Source organism: Gambusia affinis, linkage group LG17 (assembly GCF_019740435.1).
Source record: "Gambusia affinis linkage group LG17, SWU_Gaff_1.0, whole genome shotgun sequence".
Taxonomy (NCBI): Eukaryota; Metazoa; Chordata; class Actinopteri; order Cyprinodontiformes; family Poeciliidae; genus Gambusia; species Gambusia affinis.
This window is the reverse complement of record NC_057884.1, coordinates 18,615,676-18,642,089: the sequence shown is the minus strand read 5'-3', so window position 1 is coordinate 18,642,089 and position 26,414 is coordinate 18,615,676. Positions and strand designations below refer to the sequence as shown.

The 26,414-nt window shown below is 36.0% G+C and overlaps 1 protein-coding gene across 9 annotated transcripts in view; it reads right to left on the bottom strand.

Annotated features, from left to right (window-relative positions):
• The window catches only part of cntfr (ciliary neurotrophic factor receptor), a 358,007-nt gene that overhangs the window by 1,684 nt on the left and 329,909 nt on the right, over nucleotides 1–26,414 (bottom strand). For all 9 annotated transcript variants that reach the window (XM_044096391.1, XM_044096393.1, XM_044096394.1 and 6 more), the window contains 3 exons: nucleotides 11,501–11,569; nucleotides 11,228–11,348; nucleotides 950–1,076 (listed from right to left, as the gene is read on the bottom strand). In XM_044096391.1, coding sequence (XP_043952326.1) covers nucleotides 950–1,076; nucleotides 11,228–11,348; nucleotides 11,501–11,569 — 317 coding nt within the window. The remainder of the gene's footprint in view (nucleotides 1–949; nucleotides 1,077–11,227; nucleotides 11,349–11,500; nucleotides 11,570–26,414) is intronic.

Sequence of the window (26,414 nt, the reverse complement as noted above, 5' to 3'; positions counted from 1 at the left end):
CCATCCAATCTGATTAGCAGTAACTTGACAAAGTATTCATACCACTTGAACTTGAAGAGGGAAGGTATTCTGACATCCTACAAAGAAATTCAAGCAGAAACTTTCCACAAACTCACAAGTTCAATGGATGCAATAATTGTGCTGTGATAGCAAAGAAAGGTCCTATGCTAAAATGTAACTTGGTCTGTTAAGATGTTCTGAGCATCCTTAAGTAAAACATAGTGGAGGCAGCATCATTAAATTGGGTTCTTTTGATTCAACAGGAACAGAGACGTACCTTGGTGACCCAGTCAAAGCCAGGACAATATCCAACTATTATTCTAGGGCAGAATTTGAAAATGGATCATTGATACTATCCCTCTGCCTGATCTTAATTGTGTTGCATAGAAGAATGGACATAGAAAAATCCATCTGGCAAAGTGTAAAACTAGCAAAACCTAAAACATGAAGCTGAAAGTCAGTTATTCAAAGAGCTAGTGCAGTTAGGTTGATTACACATGAAAGCTACACTTTCTCTTTTACAATTGTAGGAAAATGAAAAATCAATTTATCCTTTTGGATTTATTCTTCACAGGTATGCACTACTTTGTTTTGATCTATCTAATCAAATACCAATACAAACTGTTGTCAACTAAAAAAGAAAAAGAAAAAAAAGAGGAAAAGTGCAAGTTGCATTTTTACATTTCCAAAGCTTTGTGTCGGCTCTATACAAAATCACAAACACTTGTATTGCATTTCATTTCGACCTCAAATAGACTCTGCAGAAGAAACTGTAAAAAGAAAGAAAGAAAATAAATCTCCGGTGGTCATAAAATAAACTCCCCCACACAGGAGTTACTCTTGGAATATGAAACATTTTTATGACAATAAAGTCATGCATTGACATGTTAATATAGACTGTACCAGTGAAGTTCAAAATCAATTTGAACATGTGTGTGTTGGCGCTCACCACATGAACAACAGCATCATCCCTAACAACAAAGGAGAGAAAAATGTGACGACCCTGGCAGCTCTGCCCACCGGAGGCTCGGCCTTCTGCGGTGCTTTGGAGGACGGTATGGGAGAAGTCTTCGTCTCTGCAGTAGAACGAGTCAAAAACACACAAGATTTTTTTAGTCATTACCTTAAACACCTGGACAGTTAGTTTTGTTATTTAGATGTTTGCTGAGGGTTTTTCCATTTGCACAGAATACAATAGTACAGATCCTGAGGGTGAAAATCTTTCAGTCCATCGTTCTGATGAATGGAGTGACGAAAATGCTCATCATAACGAGAAAGAGCAAACAGAAAGGAAAATACAGGGAAGAGCAAAATCAATTCTAATCTACAAGCACAATCAATGGGAGACTTGTCAAGGCAGTTATGAAGTGAACAAGACAAAAAAATAGATCCATTCTGCATAGAGCGTAAACTGGGTGGAAGAAAATAAAAGATGAGTTAAAAAGGAAGGAAAAGTATAATATGGCCACATGAATGCAGCTACAAGAGGACAGTAGAAATCCAATTATTCATACTGTATATTTATATCTTCCAGTTGGTACTTAAATTTAATTATCTAACAGATGCTGTGTAGACTTTTAGTTATATATTAAAATTATTATGTAATGTGCAGTGAAAAGATGAAAAGATTCCTTCTGTTTTTGCAGTCTCTAAACATATTTCTTTTTGCAGTAAACAAAATCAGGAAAATAGATAACAATTAGCCTTTATTATCTAATCCTGGTGCATTTCCATAAATGTTAAGTAATATGCAATATCCAAATAAATTCATACAATTGCAGGCCTAATCAGTGCCAGACCTGTGGAACCAATGAACCCCTTTAAAATAAAACATTTCTGACATGTAGTAGGCTAAAAGCTCTCAGAAAGGTAAGAAATTCAAGAAAAAGATGATAAATAAATGACATGTATCTAACTGACAACATAATTCCTAAGTCTTTGATACTCCTGCAAACCTGTGAGAATCATTGAACCATTACATTCCAAGGAGAGGATGACCAAGAAAATATACGACTAGTGGAAATCGACTACTCGTCCAGGTCACTTCTTAACAACTAAAACTTTAGTTCCCTTGGTTCAGTTCAGTCAAACTAACACAATATAAAGTTCAGAAAATTATCGAAAAAAGGAAGGCTAACATGGTGGTGATAGTGGTGTATGTAATTAAGTCAGACCAGCAGTAATACAATTTATTTAATGATCTGAACCATTTAGGTGTGAGTGTGAAACAGAAGCAATCTGTAAGGGAGAAAATACTTTTTCATGGCACTAGTTGATGGAATTCATTGAGGATGGTGGGAGGTGGGGGGTAATTAATGGCTTGTGGCAAACATAAATATATGCTAAACGTCCCCACACACTGATGAATTTCTTAGTTCTACAGTTTGGTTTTACACTGCTAGACAAATTAAAATATCAAAGTTTAATGCTTTATAAAACTGGGCTATTGCTACAGCTGCAGGCAGCACAGCAGATATTAACTCATGCAGGATGTTTGCAGCTCGATCTGTGAAGAGAGTATATGATTTCCTTTTCCTTCCAATTAATGACTGTTGTGGTGTACTGCGCTGGGAAGTCGGGAGATATATTAGACGGAAGCAGCCAGGTGTGAAATAGCCAGAGAAAGAGGGAACGGGGGTGCGTTCAACACGTTCAGCAGCACAGCGCAATGCCTCCTGCCTGCAGGAAAATATTATGCTTAGGACCGGAGACAAAAACAAAAAATTATGCAGAAATAATGTGCCGGTGACAAGGAGAGACGTTTATGGGGTGTACGGCAATTGTAACGAGCAAGGTGAGGACAGGTAAACAGAGGAGATGAGACAACGGAGCGAGTGAGGGAAGATTGATAAACACAGGAGGAGAAAAAAAGCAGGTGAAGACAGAGAAAAACACTAGAAAGGTTAAGAGAAGCTAATATGACAAAAAAAAAAAATGTTGAATGACTTGAACTCCAACAGCCTCCCATGTTTATGTAGATTATGTTGATCACTGATGCTTTAGGCTGTCTAAATTTAAATGACAGCTGTGAGAAAATCATGAATACAGCAACTATGATAATCCAGGTGTTCTGTTTTAAAAGATACTAAGATTTCCTTCTTATTGCCTTAATTATGAGTGTAGACATGTGAACAATGAACACATCTTTACAGGCCAGTAGCAGACCGATATGACATTTTTGTGGGGGGTGGGGGGGAAGAGAAGAAAAAAAATATATATATATGATTTATGAATGCAAAATTTATTCATTCACATTTAGACACAAATTTAGACTCAGTTCTTTGCCAAAATGCATTCAAGTTATAAAAGCAAAATGGTGAGGGTGATTTTTTTCACTCAACAATGTTCAAATCTAAGCTAAGTTTTATGAATCACATGATATTGGTATTAAGAATATTATTATTATAACAACACTGCACTGTTACATATTTGATTCTAATACAGCTTTAACTAAATAACTCAGCATTGCTCTTTTAGGGATCTGATATCATAGTATATATAAATACCAGCAAAGCAAGTTAAGCAAGGTAAATAAAGAATAGATTGCCTGAGAGCAAAATAATAATAAAAATAATAGTAATAAAAAAAACTATTACATAATATAAACTAAAAATGCTCCGTCTGTTAGACAGGTGACCGGAATCGGACAATTTTCAGGTTGACCTGCCTGGCTGGTGACCGGCAAACGAGACACCGTAAAATCAGATTTTCTTTTTCTTCGGTCAGTAAACACACCTTAAAACAGGAAAGCAGCATGCTGGCTCATCACGTGGAATGTGTGGCGTTTTTCTTTTGTCTCAACGGGTCAAAAAAATAAATAAAATAAAGTTACATCTGGGATGAGGGTGTGGGGATCCTAGGGGAAAAAGTTTGTATTGTGGCATTTGTGTATTTTTTTTTAATTGTTATTTGGGAAATACTGATTGGTACCCTCAAAACTATTGAAACATAAATAGAACTGTTTTGTGTTTTTTAAGCTATATTTTTCACTAATCAGCATATCTAGAGATTTATCTTCTAGAGCACATGCCATTCAATAATTCAGAGGTGTGTTGAGCTCCATAAATCAGTAATGAAGATAAGTAAGTACACCTGAGGTAAAAGTTAAATAAAAAAAAAAAGAAAAAAAAATGTACAATAAGAATTGGTATTTCAGGAGCCATCCCATAAAAAAATTAAATAATAAAATAAATAAATAAATAAATAAATAAATAAATAAATAAATAAATAAATAAATAAATAAATAAATAAATAAATAAATAAATAAATAAATAAATAAAATACTTTTGTGTACACAATACAACTGAGACTACAAAGCAGATTTTATATAACAAAGGATGTTCATGTGAAAAGGCGACATCATGCACGTTGTTGGGCACAGTGGAGGATCTGTGATGCTGCAGATCTGTTTCTCTTCCAAAGCACTCAACTCCTTCATGTAGAAACCCTGACAGTCACATAATTTATGTAAATGTCAAGATTATTTCATTTAGAATATACACAATTTAAATTCTGGATTATTCTAATGTTTTCAGAACATGAGCTCCTGTGCGGTAGTTTACCACAGCAAAGGATGAATTTATTCTCTTCTATCTTTTGTTTCCTTTTTCTTTCACCTTTGATTTTACAGCTCAGTATATTCTAACACATCTCAGTGTTTTCATAGCGGAGAGAGATTCAAGGTGCAACCGTGTCTGTCACCTTTATGGTTGACTTTGGGGAACTGTGAATTTTTCTCAAGTACATGTTGATTTGCTGAGGTGTGTCATCTAGTTTTACTGAATCTCTTCTTTTTCAGAGAATGAAATGGAGGAAAGGACCTTAAGTTACCTCAAGACCAACCTCAGTGCTGCAGGTGCTCCCTTACCCACACCTCTTAGATCTAATGCTTGCCATGAAACACAAACTGATCATTTATAAATAACATCAGACATAAAATATATTAGCAATATCTAATGTTACCTGGCCTGCTTGGTGCTAGACAGTGTACAGTTTCTGTCTGAGGGAGTGAGATGGGCAGAGATTTACATCTAAGAAGCTTATGACACAGAAGCTCTTCTGTGGATCTTCTTATTACATCCTGGAATGTGGTGGGTAAGCACCAATATCTGAGGATGGAATTTCGAAATGCTGTGTCTGTTACCATGCTATTCCTTTCATCAGACGTCTGTTGGTGTCAAGAAACACAGCCAGTTTCTACTTTCTGTGTAGTTTGAAACTAAGAGACACGCACACAAAAATAGAACACCACAGAACGACGATAGAGACTAGAAGGAGAAAGGGAAGAGATTAAGAATACTGAAATATTTGCTTAGACTCACCAACACAATCAATAAGTCAAAGGAAGTGTTTTCAATTACTGTTTGGATGAGCAGCCAGGAAATATCGGTCAGGGTGGGGATAGTAATAAACTGAAAGGAAGTGAGTCCTGGCAGAACTTTTGTTTATTGGCCTTATTATGGACTGGAAATAAGACAGTTTCCTTTCTCCCTACCAATGTGATTCTCCTTCAAGTGCAAGAGTAAACTAAAGAATTAGATGATACAAAGTTTGTAAAATGCTGTGCAAGTCTCAAATAAAATAACTGTAAAATGAATGATTTTATTGCTATATGTTGTTTTGATGTCTGAAGAGATTTTCCTGTTTAAATAAAGGACTATAATGTTACATCCTGTGTGCATTAAAAATAACCCAGCAACAATGAAAATCATAAATAAAGTTTCTAGAATGTTTTTTTAAGAAACAAAATATAATTCCCTAAGCAATAATTCACAACTTTTGAAGTCTTTACATTTTTGGTAAATTAAATCCCAAGTGTTTCTAAGGTCTTGTGATAAAGAAGTGCTGAAAATATTTTTCAAGTAATAAAAACTAAATATCATGAATGTTTTTCATGTGCTTAAACTAGGCAATTCTTAATATGATAAATAAATAAAGTTGGTCTGATTAGCAAGTTACTGCCTTCAGAAGTCAGTTCATCTCACAAAGCTTAGCTGGGAAAAAAAATCTATTGACAGCAAAACTCACAGTTGTGCATTCGGCAAAACTAGTCTTCAAAGAAGACTGGCAATAAAAAAAACCAGTGCTAAAAGAAAGTCATAAAAATTTCCATTTGCAGTTCTCCACAAGTCACATAGAGCTAACGAAAAAAAAATTAAATGTGGAAAAACATGCTCAAGTAAGGCCAAGATCCAAAACTTAATGTGGGAGAAACATTTATGTGTGGAGCACAACATCACACCAAACACCTCATCCCCATGATGAAGCATGGAGGAGGCAGCAGCAGACTGTGGGCATGTTGTTCATCAGATGAGAGCATCTGTAGAATGGGTGACTGTTCTTCAAGTACATGCTGATTTGCTGCTGCGTGTCTGTCCACAAATCTAATATTTATTCAACAACAGCAATAAAAAGCAAGAGGAGTTGTTTTAGCCATGGATTATGGCAGAACAAATATTTGGCAGAAGAAAATCAGACATTGTTGGCTGACATGCTAAACCTTTTTGGTGGAGCACATATCACTCCATTGTGAAAAATAATAGCGACAGCATACTTCTGTGCTTCTCTGGTTGTATCTGGCATAGAATCAGTCAAATAATTGAACTCCATGTCACACTTTTTAGTTTACAATCATGCTATGATTTTGTTGCATAAAGGCATAAATCCCTATAACCTTCCATTTAGTTTGCATTTCTAAAATAATTAAATACCTTGTTAATCCTCCTCTGCAGGCCAGATTCATCCAATTCAACAACAGGCAAACATGAAGTCATTTTATGGATATCAGAAGAGCAACTGCAGCTGCCACACACAGTCTTCTGCACAGCTGGAATCAGTCACCCACCAAGTGACATCTTTAGAGAAGGCAGCAAAGAGAAAAGAGAGATTTGTTCCAAGTGTGGGGTAGCAAGAGGTAGGAGTGAGATGAGTGTCTGATCAATAGAAAGAAGTTAGAGAGAAAGAGAGACCTGAAGGCAAAAAAGAGAAAGAGAGGGGGGAAGAGACAACAGGACAACGGGAGCAGGAAGGGAAGCAGCGAGGTGGCAGCTGGAACAGGCAGACGCATGAGGAGAATCCCAATGACCTGCTGTTCTTTCCTTGAGAGCGAGTATAATGCACTGTGTACTGAGTGTTCAAGTGACAGCGGACAAAGCGTGCCACATTTGATTGGACGGCCGTGTTTGTGTGTGGTTTTCTGACTGTGTTCTTGTTTCCAACAAATGTGTCAGAAGATGGCATATATGTGGAGGTTTTTTCCAGCCAGCATTTGTCCCTCTGCAGGCATGCATGTGCTCATTAGCTGAGGACTGTGTGACAATACGTGTGCAGTGCTGCTCTTGACCAAAAGAAGTCAGCCTTGTGCTGTAAAACTACCGCCACATGTTATTGGACAGCCAGGCAGAGATGGACAACAACACAGCAAACAGACTGACCGTTTGGATTTTACGGCGTAGATTCAACTCTAACATCTTAGTGAAATTGCTCAATTTATCTTCTCGGTTTTCAGTTAATTAAGATAGATTATTAGCCTCTCAACATGGAAGTGTTTAGGTATAATATGTAATAAAAAAACAACAACAAAAAAACAAAACAAAACAATTGTCATTGGACAAGAAAATGATGATCCTAGTTTAGTTTAAGTGTGAGGTGTAGTTTTAATTAAATTGCTTATCTCAGGCTGAGCATGACCCATGAAATTCTGAGTCCTGTATCAAAAAACTGCCTTAATTGATTGATCAAAATTTTTAATGGGTTTGGACTTGTAAAATAGTTACTGACCACTTTATTAGGTACACATAATTAACTCCTTTGTAACGCAAATGACGAATCAGCCACTGGCAGCAACTCAGTGAGTTTGGGCGTCTAGATGTGGTGAAGTAGTTTTGCTGAAGTTCAATAAAAAGCATGACAAAGAGGAAGAAATGGCATTTAAGTGGCTGTAACAACGGCATTGTTTTTGCCAAACAGGATGACTTGACTGTTTCCAAAACTGCTAATCTACTGACAATCTTCAAATGCACAACAATCTCCTGAGCTTAGAGAGCAGCAGCTGGTTAGACAAATATACCATAACAATGGTATTTCCTGGTACTTTTTATTAATGTTACAAGTAAGTCTGTCGCAATAAGCAAACATTTGATTAACTGAATGATAAATTACAATCAATTTGATCATTTCCATTCTGATAAGTAATATTTTCTGAAGGAGACTCCATAATCAATTTCTTTTATGGTTTCGGTTGTGTGTGGTTTGTATTTCCAATTTATTTATGATTCTTGGTCATTTTTTAAAACTTCTTTTTGGATTTATAAAATGTCTTCCAGCTGCATAATTAAGAGTTGTTTACAAAATTAAATTGAAGTTTACTGATCTTTGAGAGGGTGACATTATAGTATTATGTCATTGTTATATTACTTGAAAATGATCTCAAAACAATAATATTATTTATCACAATACTTTCTGGGGCAATTTATTGTCCAGAAAAATTTCTTATTGTTAATGTTGTCTTTTAACTAGGCGTTGAAAGTTTATTTATTTTTTTTATAATTTACTCCAGACCTAATATAAAAATAAAGACTACTGAAATCCCTCATGAACAATACAAATTTACACACAGTTAAATAACATATTAATCTAATGCTGTGAAAAGGTGCTTGTCCCTTAGACATTTCTTCTGCTCTTGCCTTTTTGTAGATTTTAATGTTTCAGTTTATCAAACAAACTTTAATATCAAAGATAAACCAAGGATAAAGTCAGATAAAGTAATGATCTTATTTACTTAGGGAAGAGATTCATCCAAACTGGTCTTACTGTTTATGAAAACTTAATTGCCTCTGTTCATTAAATCATAAACTGATATCAATCACAAAATATGAATTCGTTAAAAGTCACAAGAAATCACTTAAATCGAATCTTTCCAACAACAATAAGCATGTTAAATTATCACAAAAGTCAACACATACTGATCTGAACAAATTAAAGAAAAATTCAAGACAACCAGAAATTAAAAATTTTCATCCATCAGTCTGGAAAGGTTTACAAAACCATTCCTAAGGCTTTAGAACTGCTCTGAACCACAGAGAGAGCTGTTATCCAGACACATGGTGTCAAACTTTTCCAGGAGTGGAGAGCCGGCTAAAATTACCCCTGCTCTTCCCAGAGGTCAAGAAAGAACCTGGAACATCTTGTGCTTTGGAGACTTCACTACCCTTTGCTAACTTTATGGTTTCATGATTCCAAAAAAACTAAAGAAAATGGGTAAAAATGACATCCAAGTGAGAGTTCCAATATCAAAACCGCAGATCACTAGAAAGAATACAAAGTCCCGTCTCACATTTGTTGAAAATTATCTTGATGATCATAGGGTGTATCAACTCTCAGGAAGCCAATGTTGGCCTAATAATGTTCAACAACATCATAAAATTCCTTTTCTTGTGTTTGTTTTGCATAAAACAAGTTTCTATTTGATCGTATGCCTCAGCAGCCCCAGAAGCATTTGTAATAGCCAGTTGCATACATTGTTCATCATACGGTAATCTACTGATTTGATTATGGAACAAGGACAATCCTGAGCTACCCTGAATCAAATTCAACAGAGGAATCTGCACACAGCTAAATAACTTAATCATACAGAGTTATGCTTCTTCTTAACTACTGTGTTCCCGTAAGAACACCATCGTCTCTGGCGCTCATGCCTACAGCGCAGTCTTTGCTAGGACTGCTTTTTATATGGAGATAATGTTAAAAATTTAACGTCTTGCTCTACCGCTAACTCTCACAACCTCTCCTCACATCGCTATGTTCAGACACACTTAGCTCCTTTTAATGTAGATTTCTAAAGTAAATCTAAAGTATACCATTGGTAAATTCTCCACATATATATTATATGTAATAATTAAAAACCAGCAAAATAAAGAGTTTTATAATTATTTTTCCCCCTACTTTATAACGGAAGTATACTTACCCAGTTACTATCTGTGTGAATAGTAACTGAGGTTGTGATTGCAGTAAACATGGCTGCTGTCACTCAGTTATTTATTTTTGAAATACAAATCAATAGAGTTTTGTTATTGCAGTATTTCTAAAATATGTTCAATAGAGTGCTCATCCCTGAAATACACTTCTTGGTGTTTAGGTGCTCTCAGTGTGCTACCAGTGTTTCACGTCTGGCACATGTCAATGTCTATTTACCAACCTGTCTGCAGGTTTGAAAAACCTATTTAGAGGTGTAAAATGAAGAAAAATTATATAAAAATAAACCGCAACAAACACTCGAAAAATTCTTGTCATTCTGCAACGTACTCTGTAGTATAACAGGGAATCTGGAGTTGGATGAAATACGTGAGTGTTCTTTTAAAAGGTAGCACTGTTTTCCCCCTGAGGCAGTTTTCAACAGCTTGGGTTGATGCGTGACAGTTTGACTTGAGGCTGCTAGATTTTATTTTTATTTTTTACCTTGAACTGTAATAAAATAAGCTAAAACCTTACTATAATGCTTAATGTGTATACAGTGTCATCTAAATAAAACTGTTATGCAAAGTATAATTTCATGGCAAGGTAATAAAGACAATATTATTTAAAAGCTGAAGGCAGAAGGTGAATTATAAAAAGCTTCAATGGATAAATGTCAAAAAACTTAATAGAAACGATTACAAAAAATACAGCCATTTTGTAGAACTTAAAGGTGAGTTATGGAATACCATAACTCACCTTTAAGTGAAAGTAAAACAATAGTTTTACTTTCCAGTAAAACATTGGAATTGATGAAGTCAAAATTTGAATCTGAAAAAGCTGCGGTTGCAGAATAGCCCCAAGTTCACAATCAAAAATGTCATGGAAAAATAGCATAAAAACCATAGTTAGAATTAAGATTTTATTGTTTAGCATCACTCTCTTTAAACTCACATAATACTTTACAATTTGTGAAAATATTTTCCTTGGCTTTTAACTCATGAAATAGATTCTTCAGCAATTGAGACACTCCTAATTAATTAACAAGTGAAAACTTTACTAGTTTTCTCACAATCCATAGTTTTGCAACAACTGTGTCAAGAGGATGCAAGTAGTAACATATGTTCTAGAACTTCATCATGCAGATAATGGAGCCTTGAGGAACCTCACAGTAGATGTTTGTTCTTCTAAATGTGTAGCTTAACTGGAGAAATGCACTACAGTGTTCCTGTGTTTGTTCCTCTAAAGAGGAGACTTGATTTAGCCTTCAACCTACCATTAGGAAAGTCCACTTCAGTTGTGGTAGTGATTGGCAGAGGATCCTCAATCCAGGGTGTGGCATGTACAGCAACGCTCCAGTCACTCCATGTTCCAATCTCTGTGTCCTTTGCAGCTATCTGTTAATGCAAGGATAGTAGGAACAAAGATGTTTCGGACAATTGGTGTTATTAAGTGCCAATGATGGACTACTTTAACACCTAGTTTTTGAGTGTTTTTAAAAAAACCCTGAAAGAAACAAGTATAAAAAAAAAAAAAGAAAAAGGGTTACCTGTATGATATATTCCTTCCCAGCATAGGCATCGGTAATGGTATGCGAAGTGCTGTCAAGGAGCTCTACCTAAACAAAATGCAACATAATTTCCACAATTTAGAGCAAGAAACAGAATGGGAGTGAAATTGTATTGTAAACGGGAATTAAAATCAAGCGTTATGTAGTAGTTCTTGCATGTATCCATGTTTTCCAGCATTGTGAAGAAGATTAATGCATTCTTGAAAGCACTCATACTTTTAAGCAGGCTGTGTGACCCTGGAGACACAAGGTGGTCTCAATTGTGAAAACTTTGAGCTTAAAAGGGCAACTATGAGGTCTTGAGTCAACATTTGATCCGGATGTCTAACCCTTCCATTGCTGTGTCCATAAATTATGATCTCAGTATAGAAATACTAGCTTGAGCTTTTAGCTTTTCGATGATTTATGGCGGAAAGACCTATTCACTATTCTGTGAATAGGTCAAGTGTGTGGCTTTAACCTTCAGGTGTTTTACACTCTGTTGATGAATTGACTGTAACCTGATGCGCCTCTGCAGCCTCCGCTCTCCACACATACAAAAACTCCTACAGAAGCGAATACATAATTGATGATTACACCAGAGAGAACTGGCATCAGTGCCACATAATTTTCTGACAGAGAATAAACTAAATGTTTGAGTAACAGGGGAGTGAATGGGAAAATGATTTGCTGCTCCTCTGTAATTTACGGTTAGAGCAGTGTGTGTGTGTGCGTATGTGTGTGTGTTTGTATGATTGTTTGCCGGTGGCCTGCTTCTGAAAGGGTGAAGGAAAAATAGTGAGAGGGAGGCAACTGCACTTTCTGTTTGCCCCCTGAAGTCAACAGAAATCATTGTGTGAATGCCAGATGCCTTCTACAACCAACGGTGTCAATGTTCCTAGATATAGAAAATTCTACCACGTATCTAACTATTTATATAAAGATGTCCAGCTTAATCTTGATCACATTACGAGAAAACCTTGACCAAAACTGAAATATTTCAATGAAGCAATTCTCTCACCGACAACTTCAAGTACTTGACATTGTTTACATTTGTCTCAATATCAAGTTTATTTTTGCATTACTTAGTTTCAATTCAGTTGATTTATACAGTCATACTCAATAAAATAGAATATTATACAAAAATAATTTATTTTGGTAACTCAATTTCCTCAGCAAAACACATGAAATAGATTATTTACACACAGACAGATGTTTTCAAGTCTCCATTTCTGTTAATTATAATGAAAACACAGCATTTCAAATTTAATTATACATCAGACCAATACAGAAGATGTAATCAATACAGAAATGTTGACTTACAATAAACATGTAGTTAATTTCAAAAGGGACTTTAAATATGATAAATGAACATTGTTGGGTTGCTTAATTTTATTTATTAAGCAGGACTGTATAGAACCAATTCATAACAAATGTCATCTTCAAGGTACTATACATATCCAGATTGTATAAAAAAACAATCAAGTCAGTCAAATCAAATAAACAAGCAGAGTTTTACAACAAACTCCCATACTGAGTTAGCTAGTTGACAAATAAACCATATGTTACTAATGATCCCTGAGTAAAATTATATATTGCCATCACAATGTTCACAAAGCCATTCTACTAAACCAGTTAAAAGTTATTGGTGAGCGAACATATTTTTTCAGATTTATAATGTTTACCGTCAATAGAGTTTGAGTTATTTGCCACTGTTAGCCTTGTAGTTGCAGAGAGCAAAGTTTTTCAGAGCAAAAACAAAGCAGTGGAGCAGAAAGAATGGTTATTATTTCTGTAATACTGGATTTAGTCAGAAAACAGATATGGAAAATGTAAAAAATAAATAAATAAACGCATTTCGGCTGCACTTCAAGAGGCCAAAAGGATAAAAGTGTCCATCACTCTAAAATGGAATCTGTCACTGTGAATGAGATCGTGTTTCTTTTTCAGGATGGAAGGATTATAAAGAAAGGACAACCATCCAAGCAGCACTACACCAATCAGGTCTTTATACTAAGAGGTGCCAGACACAAACCTAAAAGCCCCCTGACAGCCTCCTGGGAGGTTGCCAAATGGGTCCTGAATGACTCTCAGATCATGCAAAAGAACATCCTCTCCTTTTACAAAATGAAGACTGTACTATCCAGCCACAATTTCCAACTGTGAGAGTGGAGTAAAGCCATGCACTGAGCATCACCTTATATACTGCTTCTTGGGTCAAACATGGCAAAATTATTTCTGGAGACTACTTCGAATGGATGAAATAATTTCAATGGTTGAATATGTCATATTAAAAATAATCAAAATGAAAATAAGACGATTGTTATTAATTTATTTTTGTTGACAAATGTAGTTCAGTCAGGTACTGAGTGAATGTGGAACCCCCAAGTCATTTGTTCATAATTTGCTGCTATTTTTAAGAAGATTTTATGTGACAGACCATAACCTACTAGTGTAAGTATGAAGGATAAGAAGTATTCCTTCTGGTTTTGGAAGCTGTGCAGATGGGAATTATTGTGCAGTTGTTATGATGTGTAGCTGCTTCAACAATATATTGTTCTAACTTCTGGGGGCAGCTAATTAGCATCTGAAAAGATCGAGTCAATTTGAAATATGACTTTGGAAGAGTTGAAAAGGAGGCTTCAGGGAAAAACCTTCAGAAGGAAAAACCAGGGAGAGAAGGAAGTTCAAACCATCTCTTCCATCAGTCATAATGGGCAAAGATTATATCCTCAACTGCAACATCTCAGCTCAGCAGTGATTCCTAACTACAAGCTATTAGCATGCTAGGACAGTCATGAGACCATACAGCAACTGTTGTCATTCAAAGGCCTCATTCAGATTCGTTGAAAGATTGATTGCTAGCAGAGCTCCTTTGTGCCTACAGCATCACCTTCAATGACTCTCGATAATATGAGTAACAAAAACAGTTGATTCCCCTTTGGGATTAAAGAAAAAGCATTTTAATTGAATTGAACTGAACTAATGGGTCACAGCCCTATTTATACTCAGACGAATGCATTTGCTCTATCATGTTAGCACATCTAGTTAACTATGAGATTGAAGTGTTGGTGTTTTTGCAGGAAAATTAGAAAAGTGGTTTATCGCTGTACCAACACTTTCAAGATAGTTTATTTTATTTTTGTTCTCTCTTTCAAGAAAGGCTACTCTTATCATATTATATCATGCAGCGGCAAGATCCAGTACATTTAGCCTGAGTTAATGGAATATTTCGATTACGTAAATTTTGTGTTGTTTTAGGTGGAAATGTGTGTGTTTTCTGGCTTTTCTCTGCGGTGTGAGCGTGCACAGAAGGGAGAGCTGCTGCAACACATATCCACTATTTCACTTTTAATCAACACTAAACAGATAAGCCCCCCAGACATGTGAGAAATGCAAATACACACTCACGCACAGGCAGCAGGGAGAGACAAATACGTTTTTATCACATTACCCTGTACCAGCGCCACGGTACAAAGGCCTTTTTGGCAGCAAGGGCTACAGTCTTCAATCCATCTCCCAGCTGCATCGCCACCCACCCAAACATCCTCCTTTACTGCACAAGATTAAGTGCTGTTTTCATTGCTCCCTGTTCAGCCACTTGGTGTCCCAGTGATATATGCACCTCCTTGGAAATGTTTATTCCAAGAAGTTAATGACATATTGTCCTACCTGTTTAGATCTAAGAACTGTCGGATACACAAACAGTATTGTGCCACAAAATGCTGTGATAAGGTATGAAACCTCTTACAGATTTTTTCTTCACAATGTCTGAGATAAAAAAAAAAAAAACCTCTATATTATACAAAGACATAATGAGAAAAAAGAAAATGCACTTATTAATTATCCATCCACATATATCTGGTTGTGGGAAGGTCGATGTCTATGTCCACCCTATTTAAGAATAAGAAGAATAATGCCCTGGACACCTCACCAGTCCATTACATCAATGATCTTTTTTTTTTCAGGACAGAAAGCTCAAAAGTTCACCAGCTCTGATTATTTAGGAAATAACTTAAAAGGAGCAAGTCTGATAAAATGAAATAAACTAGATGTCAAATAGCAACACATCAAGTTACAGTCTAAATAATTTTAAGAATGGATCGGATGCGCAGTCAACGACATCTGTTAGTCTGGAAGGGGAAACAAAATCTTTTCTAAGGCTTTTAGACTGCAGCAAACCATAATGAGAGCCGATGTCTAATAATGGGGGAAGCACAGAACCATAGTCAAAGTTGGACGACCTACCACACTTACTCCAAGATCACAGCAATGACTCGTCCAGAAGGTCAGAGCAATTTCTAAGAATAAAGTCTAAACTACTGCTGGGCTTAGCTGAGGTCAGTGTTCATGATTCAAAAATAAGAAAAAAACACCAGACAAAAAAATAGCATCAAAAATAGAGCTCCAAGTTGAAGATTTCCTCTGACCAAAAATAACAAAAAGGCCTGTCTCACAATCACCAAAATAACTTCTTGATGGGCTCTTACAATTTGTGGGAATATTCTATCAATGAAAGAGGCAAAAGTGGAACTCATTGGAAGGTGGAAGTCCCCGTAATATCTGATGTAAAAACACACAATTTCAGTAAGTAAAACCATACTGACAGTGAAATATGATGGGATACTATAATAGCCTTGGCCTTTTTTACTGCTTAAAGACATAAATTATTTGCTGCAACAATGGCATCATGAGTTCTGTTCTCTAGCAGTAAATCCTGAAGGAGAATGCCAGCTGATCAGTTTGTGACCTCAAGCTCCATCACACTTTGGTTATGCAGGAGCAAGAAGACTCAAAGCAAACCAATAACTGCAGCTCTGAATGGCACCAGAAATACTTTTTCACATTACTAGACATATATCACATAAAATTATGAGAGCAGAAAATAAACTCCTACATAAGAGAGCGTGTTTTTTTTCTAAACGTAGGCCCAATCACTCATGTACACACAGAAGAGAAAATTAAAGAAATACAAACAAATTTGCAAAAACCCCAAATTAAACAAATGTGAGTAAAAGGCCAAATGTTAACGAGGTTTCACACCATAGACATCAATACGGAAATACACACACAAACACACGCCGACACAAGGAATGTAGATAACGGCATTGGTTGGATATGCTGGTTAGACTACATCTAAACAACAGGAAAAATCTGCCTCAGAGGCAACCCACACTTCTGCTCACACACTCACAATCACACACAATATGCTCTACACTGACGAGTGACCGTACATGCAAACTGAGCTCAACAGACACGCATTCTGAAATGACGCGGTTGAAGCATACCGCTAATGGAATTAAGCCTAGAAATGTAGCGCTTGGTTAGGCAGATAAGAGTAAAAACTCAGCTTCCTTCCAAGCAGAGTATGAGTTGGGGTTGAGGGATAGCAGGAGGGCGGTGTCAGACAAAGAGAGGCTGTTAACATGAAGGCCAACAAACAAACTTCAACTCTGCTGAGAAGGTGAGCGATGAGGCAGAGATTACAGAGAAACAAAGGATGTAGAAGTGCTCTGGGTCTATCAGTGGGTTAATTTGTCAGAGTGAATATGGGTTTTCATATCCTGAAGAACAGAGGTTGGAAACTCACACCTGCAGTTTAGCAGCTGTCAGTGGTGGGCAAAAGTTTTATGGTGAAATGGCTTTTTCTGATCAAATAACAGGCTGCTTTAAACATACACTGGCAAGGTCACATTTCAGCTGATTCTGCCCACAACTGTGACTAGTTTAATAGGATGTAAAGGAGAAAATTAAAACCGCCAACATTTTTGGGAATCACTGCTGTAAGTCTGTTGAGGTACGCATCTCAGCCCTGGGAGAGCAGCGTCCTGCAACATTTAAAAGCATCCCAACCACCTCAACCAAATGGCTTGTTACGTCTTCAGAATGCAATTCAGTTGCACAGAGCACAGCTGATAACCTCAGCATTTGATTCAAGTGTGATGAAGCAAAAACATGCAGAACTGGAATTTTGCACGTCTACAAATTTTCAGGCCTAACCAGAATGGATGGATAACATCAATGATCAACTTTTAGGTCTTGCAACCGATTCTCATTTGTAACTGGGTGTTTACTCTCTAACGAATGGAAATAATTTGAATTCAATCATTGTATTGTCCTGCTACATTGTGAGCTTTAAATCGAACATCTTAAGGACAGACTCTTAACCTTGACTTTCTTCTTGCAACTCTTCCATAAAGGCCAGATATTTGCATCATACTGTTGACAGTTTCTCCCATCTGAGCCATGAATCTTTTACAAAAATGAAGCAAGTGAAAAGTTGGCCCTGGGGTTTTTCTACAGTTACAGCGCTTATATTCCCAGTGCTGTTCTATTTTGGGATAAAACTTCATGTAAGTACACAATTCTATGAGATAATTTCTAGCACACAATGCACTAACTATGAAAAACTGTGAAAAAGTATGGCTGCACACACATACACTCCGTCAAAATGAATGAGTTTGTGTGAAAGTGTGTGCCTGCAGAAAATAGTGAAGGAGAGATGCTGGGAAGTTCACTGTCAAACATTCAACACATTGTTACAAGACATGCACACGCACACACACATTCTCAAATGCAATCCTACACAAATCTAAGACAATGTGAGGGGTAGAGAGATGTCCTCTGGGATCGCATAAGGAGCAGGGAGAAAAATAAGTAGACTTTTTGCTCTTCTCTACTCATGCCACCTCCTCCCCCACCCTTTCTCCTTTCTATTCTGTTATTCTTGGACACATATACTCTGTCTGGCACTTGTATTTAGGGTTGCAAATCTTCAAATTACTTTTCGCTTGTGATCAATAAAGTTTAATCTCGTCTCATCTCCTACATATGTATATATATGTGTGTGTGTGATATGCTCATTGCAATGCCTCAGAGTAGCAGAGGGTGCAAGACGCACAAATAACCTCTATAATTACAAAAAGCGAGTAATCAAAGTTGCTCAAAAAAATGTTGTGAAGTGGCACTCAATTGTGACTTACTGAACTGAAGGCAAGCTGTGTTTTTTTTTTTTTTTCTTCAGCTGAAACCATATATTACATGCACTGTGCAAAACGATGTATAGCATTCTTTTTCTTACTGTCTCACTAAATCAGACCAAACCCTTTGCCGTTTAAAATCAGGTAGGTTGCCAAAATTATTTTGATTTACTAAATGTCATAATATTGAGATATCTTACATACAGTGACATTAATATTTATAGAGATGAAAACCACAGATGACGATGTCATGTAAGCTTCTGAAATTAAAATTTCCACAACCTCAGAGCTAAAATGAGACATGCCTGTTATATATATTCTTTTTTGAAAAATCTAAAGAAATGAGCCAAAAAATCTGGAAAAATATCTTTGACCTCCTCAAGTTTGGTTAATCCTTGAGTACAATTCCCAGAAGTCTGAAGGAGCCACATTCATCTGATCAAACAATTATATGTGAGTGTAAACAGCATGGGAATGTCTTGGCATTGTAGTGTGTGCAACATCTTTTGGTGTGAGAGGTTTGTATCACTCCAAATGAATATAAAAGATGTCAGCCGAAGCTTAGAAATACACAGTTTGCATAAACACTAAGCAACAAAGACTTTATCTGCAGCATTAAACCTGTAAAAATGAGTCATAACATTTTTTTTTTCATTAAATCTGAACTTTTTATGTGCAAGACTGGACAGATTCCGAAAATGTCTTCTAAAGACTAATACAATTATGTCTTTCATTATATTCTGATGAATAAGAGAAAAAAACTTGGAGACCTGAGGAGAAAACCCAAACTGTCTAGCGCAGGAGTGGCAGCATTATGTTATGGGAGCACTTTATGCTGCACTTAACATTGTATGAACATATTAAATATAATTAAAAGTAAACAATTTCTTTCTGGTGTTTATTGTCTGATCTAATGTCAAATGTTGAGGGAAAAAAAAAAAAAATCAAAAAAAAAAAACTATACATAAAATTAGGTATTTCACCAAAGTGATAGTTCAGAGGTGGAAAGAGCTATCAAACAAAAAAACAAACAAAAACAAAACAAGAACGGACTGACAGATTTAAAAAATAAATGCAAAAAGAGAAAAAAAAGAGACAGTCCGAATGCAAAGAGAAGGAAAAGCACACAGAAGGAGACATGGAGTGAATTGGCGTCGGTGGTCAGATCTAATCCAGTGAGCATGTCTGTTGTCCTGGAAAGGAAACCCAATTATATGGCACTTCCACTGGCCCAATGGCTCTCTGCGTGTTTGTGTGTGTGCGCAGAGAAGGTTGGTCTCATTAGGCTGACTGACAGCTCCCATTTTTCCACAGCACTTTCCACCCATTTGAAAACTCACACACACACATGTATGCACATAAATGTTGGGTCCAGGGGTAATTTCTCAAACAGTATTTCTCTCTTTGAAACCCCAATTGCCATAGCTGCAATTACTGTAAAAGGGATCCAACCTCCACATACATACATATACACACCAACACGCAGGTGCGCGCATGCATGCACACACCCCAAAGGAAGTGAACTAAACCTTCCACCTTTAAAAAGCTATGTGGTAATTTCAATAACACCACAGGATAGGAGGCTTGATGTTAATTGTGGTTTTTTCATGTCATGTCAGCATGTCAAAAATGTGAAGCATGAACATATGACGAAATTTAAAATTGAGATCACAATTTATCTAATTTTTCCCCTCTTTCTTCTGGTATACTTCAATTTTTGTATGCATGTGGTTCATCCTCTCTTTGTAGATCTGGAGCAAACTAAACCTACAAGATTTTACAGGCAAATTGTCAGGTACCTCAATTTATTTGGATTATAATTCTGTGACATATGTTGGGGGTTCTTACAGGATTTATTAAATAGTTGTACAGACTTCTAATTCATGGCAGCCTTTGACACAGTGGATCATTCTGTTCTTTTGAACCACTAAGCCAGAGTCTATGGCACAACACTGAAGAGGTTCATATTTTTTCTGAAAGATAAAACTTTCTTTTTTTCTTTGTTTTTACTGTCTTGACTTAAATGCTTAAATAATCAAATGACTGCTGTAAATATTGTTCCTTTCATCAAGAAAAATAGGTAAAAATTATAAATTTCTTACTAGATATGTGTTGCAAACGACCTCAATCTGCCAAACTAATTTGTATTGAAAATATATTAATTACTTGATACAGTGTCTGTAATAAACTAGAGTATTGGAAGGCAAAAATATTGAACACATGAATAAGCAAAGTTGCAAAAACAAAACACAGAAAGCCAAGAAAATGTCTGGAGTCTGTTTTAATAAATATTTAGAAACATGTCATAATGGGTACAAGCAAATAAGACTTTCAAGACCTTCACTCATTGTTGCAAACCATGGTAACACGTTTGATGTATTTTAAAACTTCTGAATGTTTAAGTGGGGACTATTGGGGCCATAACATGGAAGAGCAAAAATATAACTTTACAGCAATCCATCAATGACCAGGAGACCCTTGCAGGATTTTTGACAGATGAGTGAAAAAAACAAAAACAATAGAGATTTGGAAAAACTTGGAATGAGGTCTTTCAAAAAGACAGCAAGGTATTCGAACAACATGGCCTCCAAAAACACCTACTATCCAAGAATCCACAGCCAAAGCTTGTTTACAGTGTGTTGTGGTAGATATAGACAAGCCAATGAAACACTGAGGGAATATAGTCAGGCCAGGTGAGAACACAGTGGATTCACTGCACAGAATATTTTGTGGATGAATTCCTATTCTTGGCTGTAAAGCAAACTTTACAGTATCACGGTATGGAGCTTTTAATGTCACTGGCAGAATTTGTATTACTGAAGAAAGGATGAAGGGACAGATTTATTATAATATGCATTATTAGGAGTCTGTAGAACAGCGGCCTCAGACCGCATTACACCGAACCTTGAGGACTCTTGAGCCTGACTGCATGTGTTTGAGGCAGTTTCACCATTTAATTCAAATGTGTAGAAGGGATACATGCAGGACTCTGGCACTTGTAGATTGCAGTTTGCAACCAGCACTGTAGATTAAATTGATGGATTATTTATAGTCACAATGATCTGAATTACACAACCAAGGAAGCTATCAATCGTTTTCAGAGTAACAAAATAAAAGTGGCTGAATAGTTGAGTCAGTTAAGTGACTTAAAGCCAATTCAATAATTATGAACATGAATTAGGACTATATTTCATTAAATAGGGTCCAAGAAACTTGAGCATTTGGAGACAGTGTGTGTGGAACAAGGGGGCTGTTTTGAAGCTTCTCAATAGAAAATTGTCTTTTTTAGTGAGTTTTAGTACATTTCAGTGAGTGTGTTCAAAATGTACTTCCTGTGCCATCACACTTTACAGCATAATCTAATTTATAAACTTCTTTGAGCTGGCTCTTTGCATATGTTGATTACTTGGATGGCAGCTGAAATCTAGTGAAACTTTTAGTCCCAGTAAGCAGATATTCACTGGAAAACCCACCACCCATCCAAAAAAACAGTAAATTCATAAGTCATTAGACACAAACTCCGAACAAATGGGAATGAGTTTTTGACAGCTTGAGGTTTGACATGGTGATGTCAAAGTCGATAGAATCAGATGATGGGGTATTGTTAAACATGGACTACTAAGTACCCACAAGCTGTTTTTTGTGACTTTCCTTTCTTTAATCTGTCTCTCTGTGATAGCTTTTGTACTTGTATTAAAAGATACCCTCTGAAAGCTCTGCACAGAAGCACACTTATTTGACAATGTCTTTGTGACTCTCGGTACATCAGCGCAAAATGCTTTGGAGGTAATGCACAAGATTCTCTCCATCCGTAATGTATTTTGACAGCAGAGCTTAATGATGATGACTTTCAAGTGTGACAGCACTGGATTTAGCAGAGTGTGGGTCTCTTCAGTATGTTTGTGTGTTAAAACCATAGGATTTGATAAATGATCTGTCTGAAGCTGTGTCCTTTAGATGGGATGTTTTCCCCAAACAAGGTCTAAACATTTATCATGTGTACCCGTAAATGGATGGCTTGAGGGACGGATGGTTAGACAGGTGGCTTAACGCATGGGTGGGAGGATGCATGGATATATGAAGGAGTGGGCGAGAGAGAAACATTGGATTGTGAGGAGAGGCAGAGTGGGATGGGAAGGTGAAAAGCAAACTCAAATGAAGTATTTTGCAGGTTTACGACAGGAAAATACTGAACAAAAACTTTTAAACAAGTTAGACGTTGACAAAATGAGAAAAACAATTGATCTTTCTCAAAGATTTTGCCATCTTGCGTTGAATAACATGTATTTAAACTGTGATGTTGGTTTTCCACGACAGTAATATTAACTCATCCTGTTTTTGTTGGCTTAAGACCTGTAATTTCAACACATCTCATGTTATGGATAAATAAAAACCTGTCAAAGAAAAAATAAACTAAAGATGTAATGTTTTCCTATCCATCTCCTTTGCTTTGAGACACTAAATTATGGGTGTGTACCATTTCACCGTGTGTCCCTACTACTTAGTCATGGCCATGCACACTGAGGGGTAGTGAACTACAATCACTCAATGAATGCAAGTTATTTGTTAGCTATGAAATATTTCAGCAATCATTATAATGTCTCATTTCATGTATTTTATTGAACTGAGATTAGCAGCACAAGCAAATGATTTAGTCAGTTTAGTAATTAATACAGTGTCTAATTTGGCACCTTCACATGTGGTATAATTTGGTATCATATGCGTTGTAAAAACTCAACAAAAGCATATCAGTACTGGCATATTGGAACTCCAGCGAACATAATAAAGAAACTGGTAACAAATGATGGTGATTAGATCTCCTTAAAGGCCAGCAAAAGTGTCAACCACTAAGATTCACAACTTTAAATGATAGAACAAAGTGTCACTCCTTATCTAGACACACAGCAAGAGGCTGTACCAGGAAATAGGAGTCAGCTTTGGATTTGTTGCTTGCAGTTATCTTTTTTACTCATCTGATTTATTCAGATCAGGCCAGCCATGTGTAATGTAAGTTAAATTTCTCCGTAATACATATATTAAGCTTTTTGTGGTGCCAGAGGCACCAGGAAAAAAGCAACACAGTGACTATAAGAGAAGTCTCAAAGTAAGGTAATAGAGGTATTAAAGGAAGATGAAAATAACAAAGGAGTTTAATTTAATGCCCTGGTGTAATGAAAAGAATAATACTCCAATCACGAACAACACGTTTACATAATGAAGATCACTCAATCTGTATACTTTAGGTAACAGTGGAATAATTCATTTTATGCTAATTGTACAACTTGTGATTTGGAATTTTACCTTTCAAAGTCTTGCTTTTACTTAAAGATAGATGGATTGGACTGAATTGTTCCTGGTAAGTTATAGACAAAAAAAAAAAAAAAAAAAAAAGAAGATTTTAGCTTTTTAACTCAAGTGGTAACAGAACAGCCTAAAAAAATTCACTCTTTAAAATCTGGTAAGGCATTTAAGACAGAGGAAACAGGAAAGGTGTTAGAAGTTATAAAACCCCCCAATGTTTTTGGTCTTTTTTTTAGACATTTCTGTCTGTTGTTCATTTGTGTTATTTAACATAAAGTGTGACTTCAATGAATAACAGGAAAGGTGCACATGTGATAAAGTTGTTCTGTTTCAATCTGTGGCAGTCTATTAGAAAATCTTCAGAGAATATAAACATGGATTGAGGCTGACCATTAGTGATGGTAATTGCTAATATAGAATGCTAAAGACAGCTAAATATATCAAATCGGTTATGATTTTGTCTTTATTTAAAAATTATGCTGACACTCTTCTTCGTGATCTTCTGTCAAACAAAAGACTATGGGAGAAAATAGGTGGAATAAATAACTATCTACTTCTACAGATAACTAATAGCTGCTCAAAAAATAAAATAAAAAAGAACTGCATTTTTGTCAGGTGAAAGTTATATAATAGGAAAATGTTGGAATAGGAAATCTCCAAGAAAATTCTGTTTGGTGTATCTGAGTTTTTTATAGTTAGTAGTGATTCAAGTCCAGAAGTGTTTCTGTAGAAACAAATTCATGTCTTCGAAACATGATTGAAGTGTTCCAGAATTATGAGAGGACATTTTGCTAACATGTGTGAACAATTATTACATGGATCAGTTGGAGGACAGGGAAAGTCACTGTGGTGGTGAAAGATGAAAAGTCTGATATTATAGTGAAACATTATATTAAAGAAATAGAAGCAATAAGAAGAGAGGAGAATGAATAGGGACTGGAAAACAAATTCATAGAGGCTAGTATAAGAGGTCAGAAGAAACCATGGGGAGAGTGAGGGAGATGGATGGCTGAGGGAGGAAGGGGAATGGCCGACAGAAGGGAAAGGGAGAACATATGTGGAATAAATAAATGAAGGTTAGGTTAAGCTTTGGTGGTCAAGCGAACACAGATTAAGAAAAAAAGAATTTTAAGACCGCCTCTTTTCTCTGCTCTGGCAGCTTTACTTATTGTGCCCTCTTCTTTCTTTGACTTTTAGTAAATTGTTACTTTTCTACTACATGTTATGGATGAAAAACATAGATAAAAATGTTTTTATAAAACAAGACAAAAATGAATTAAATGAATACAAAAACATGTATTTATTTTGATGTTTTGACAACTGTTTGGGCTTTTTAATGCAAAAAAATAATTTGTTAATGTTTTTAATGTCTTTTTTAAAATATGATTGAGAAGCTATTTGATGCATAAGCTTTACTCTTATGCATTCATGAGAATATGCAAACGCAGGGCTTGATTGCATATTAGTCTTAGTAATTACAAAAACAAGAGTCTATGTGCTAATATTCAGCTTCTTGTATACATGCTTCCATGTGAGTAGGTGCATCTGACTGTAAATATGAGTTCTCATGCATGGATACATGCACTGAAACATGGTCGAGTGGAGTTTGGCAGAATCCATAAAGGGCAAGTCCACCGTAGCTGATGCAGTTACGCAGAACAAGTTGAAAAAGGAGCAGTCTGAAATTGTTTTTATTGCAGTTATCGGACCATTGCTTTAATTGCTGCTCAAGTCTGAGTTCACATCTCTGTGAGGGAACAGTGCCACAAAGAGCCATGGGAAATAAATAAATTCACTGAACATTTACAGATGTACAGATATTTTCATTCTGATACAGCGAGTGAAAGATATAGTCTAAGCCATGATTTACTGTTTCACATTTAAGATCACCTAACCTAAAAGGGGGAAAAAATATAGAAATAGACCCCCTCCAAAAAAAAACAGGGTCTTAAATTGTTATTTTTGAGCAATTGTTTGTGTGAAATACACCAGAGCCAAAGAGTGAAGCTGGAATTTACACTGAAGAAAGAGGCAGCTTATACTGCACAATGTGTTTACCTAGGGAGAAGTGGTGGCTAAATAGCCACTTCTCTGGAGCACTGATGCATGTAGAAAAAAAGAACAGTTGAACAATAAAGATGTGCTAATGTTTCCTTCACTGTGGAAGTTGTATAGTCATAAAACCTGGTCAATATGCTGCATATTATGAAAGAGTAATGGATTAAACAGGTTGAGTAGAAGAACAATAATCCCAAACAGCAAATCAGAGCAGCAAAAGAATGGCTGAAAACCTTAAAGATTCAGTCTGTTGTTATAAGTCAGTCATGACCTCTACAATTATGGAGATTTGATAACACTAAAAGGTTCTAAATACATTTATTTTAGAGCAGTTTTTAGAACTATAACATTTGTGATTTTTACTTATTTTTATTTATTTTTTTAAATTTATGCTAGAGGTTATTCTACTGTAACAGAACATGAATCTACTTTTAAGAATTTATTCACTTGTGTACAAGGAATGAGAATAAGTTTGAAGAATGTGGTGGGTGCAATTCTGCATGATGTGTAAGCAATTTCAATTCATCTTTCCTTTATTAGTTCAGATGGTGTAACTTTTCATTCTTGCTCCCTCA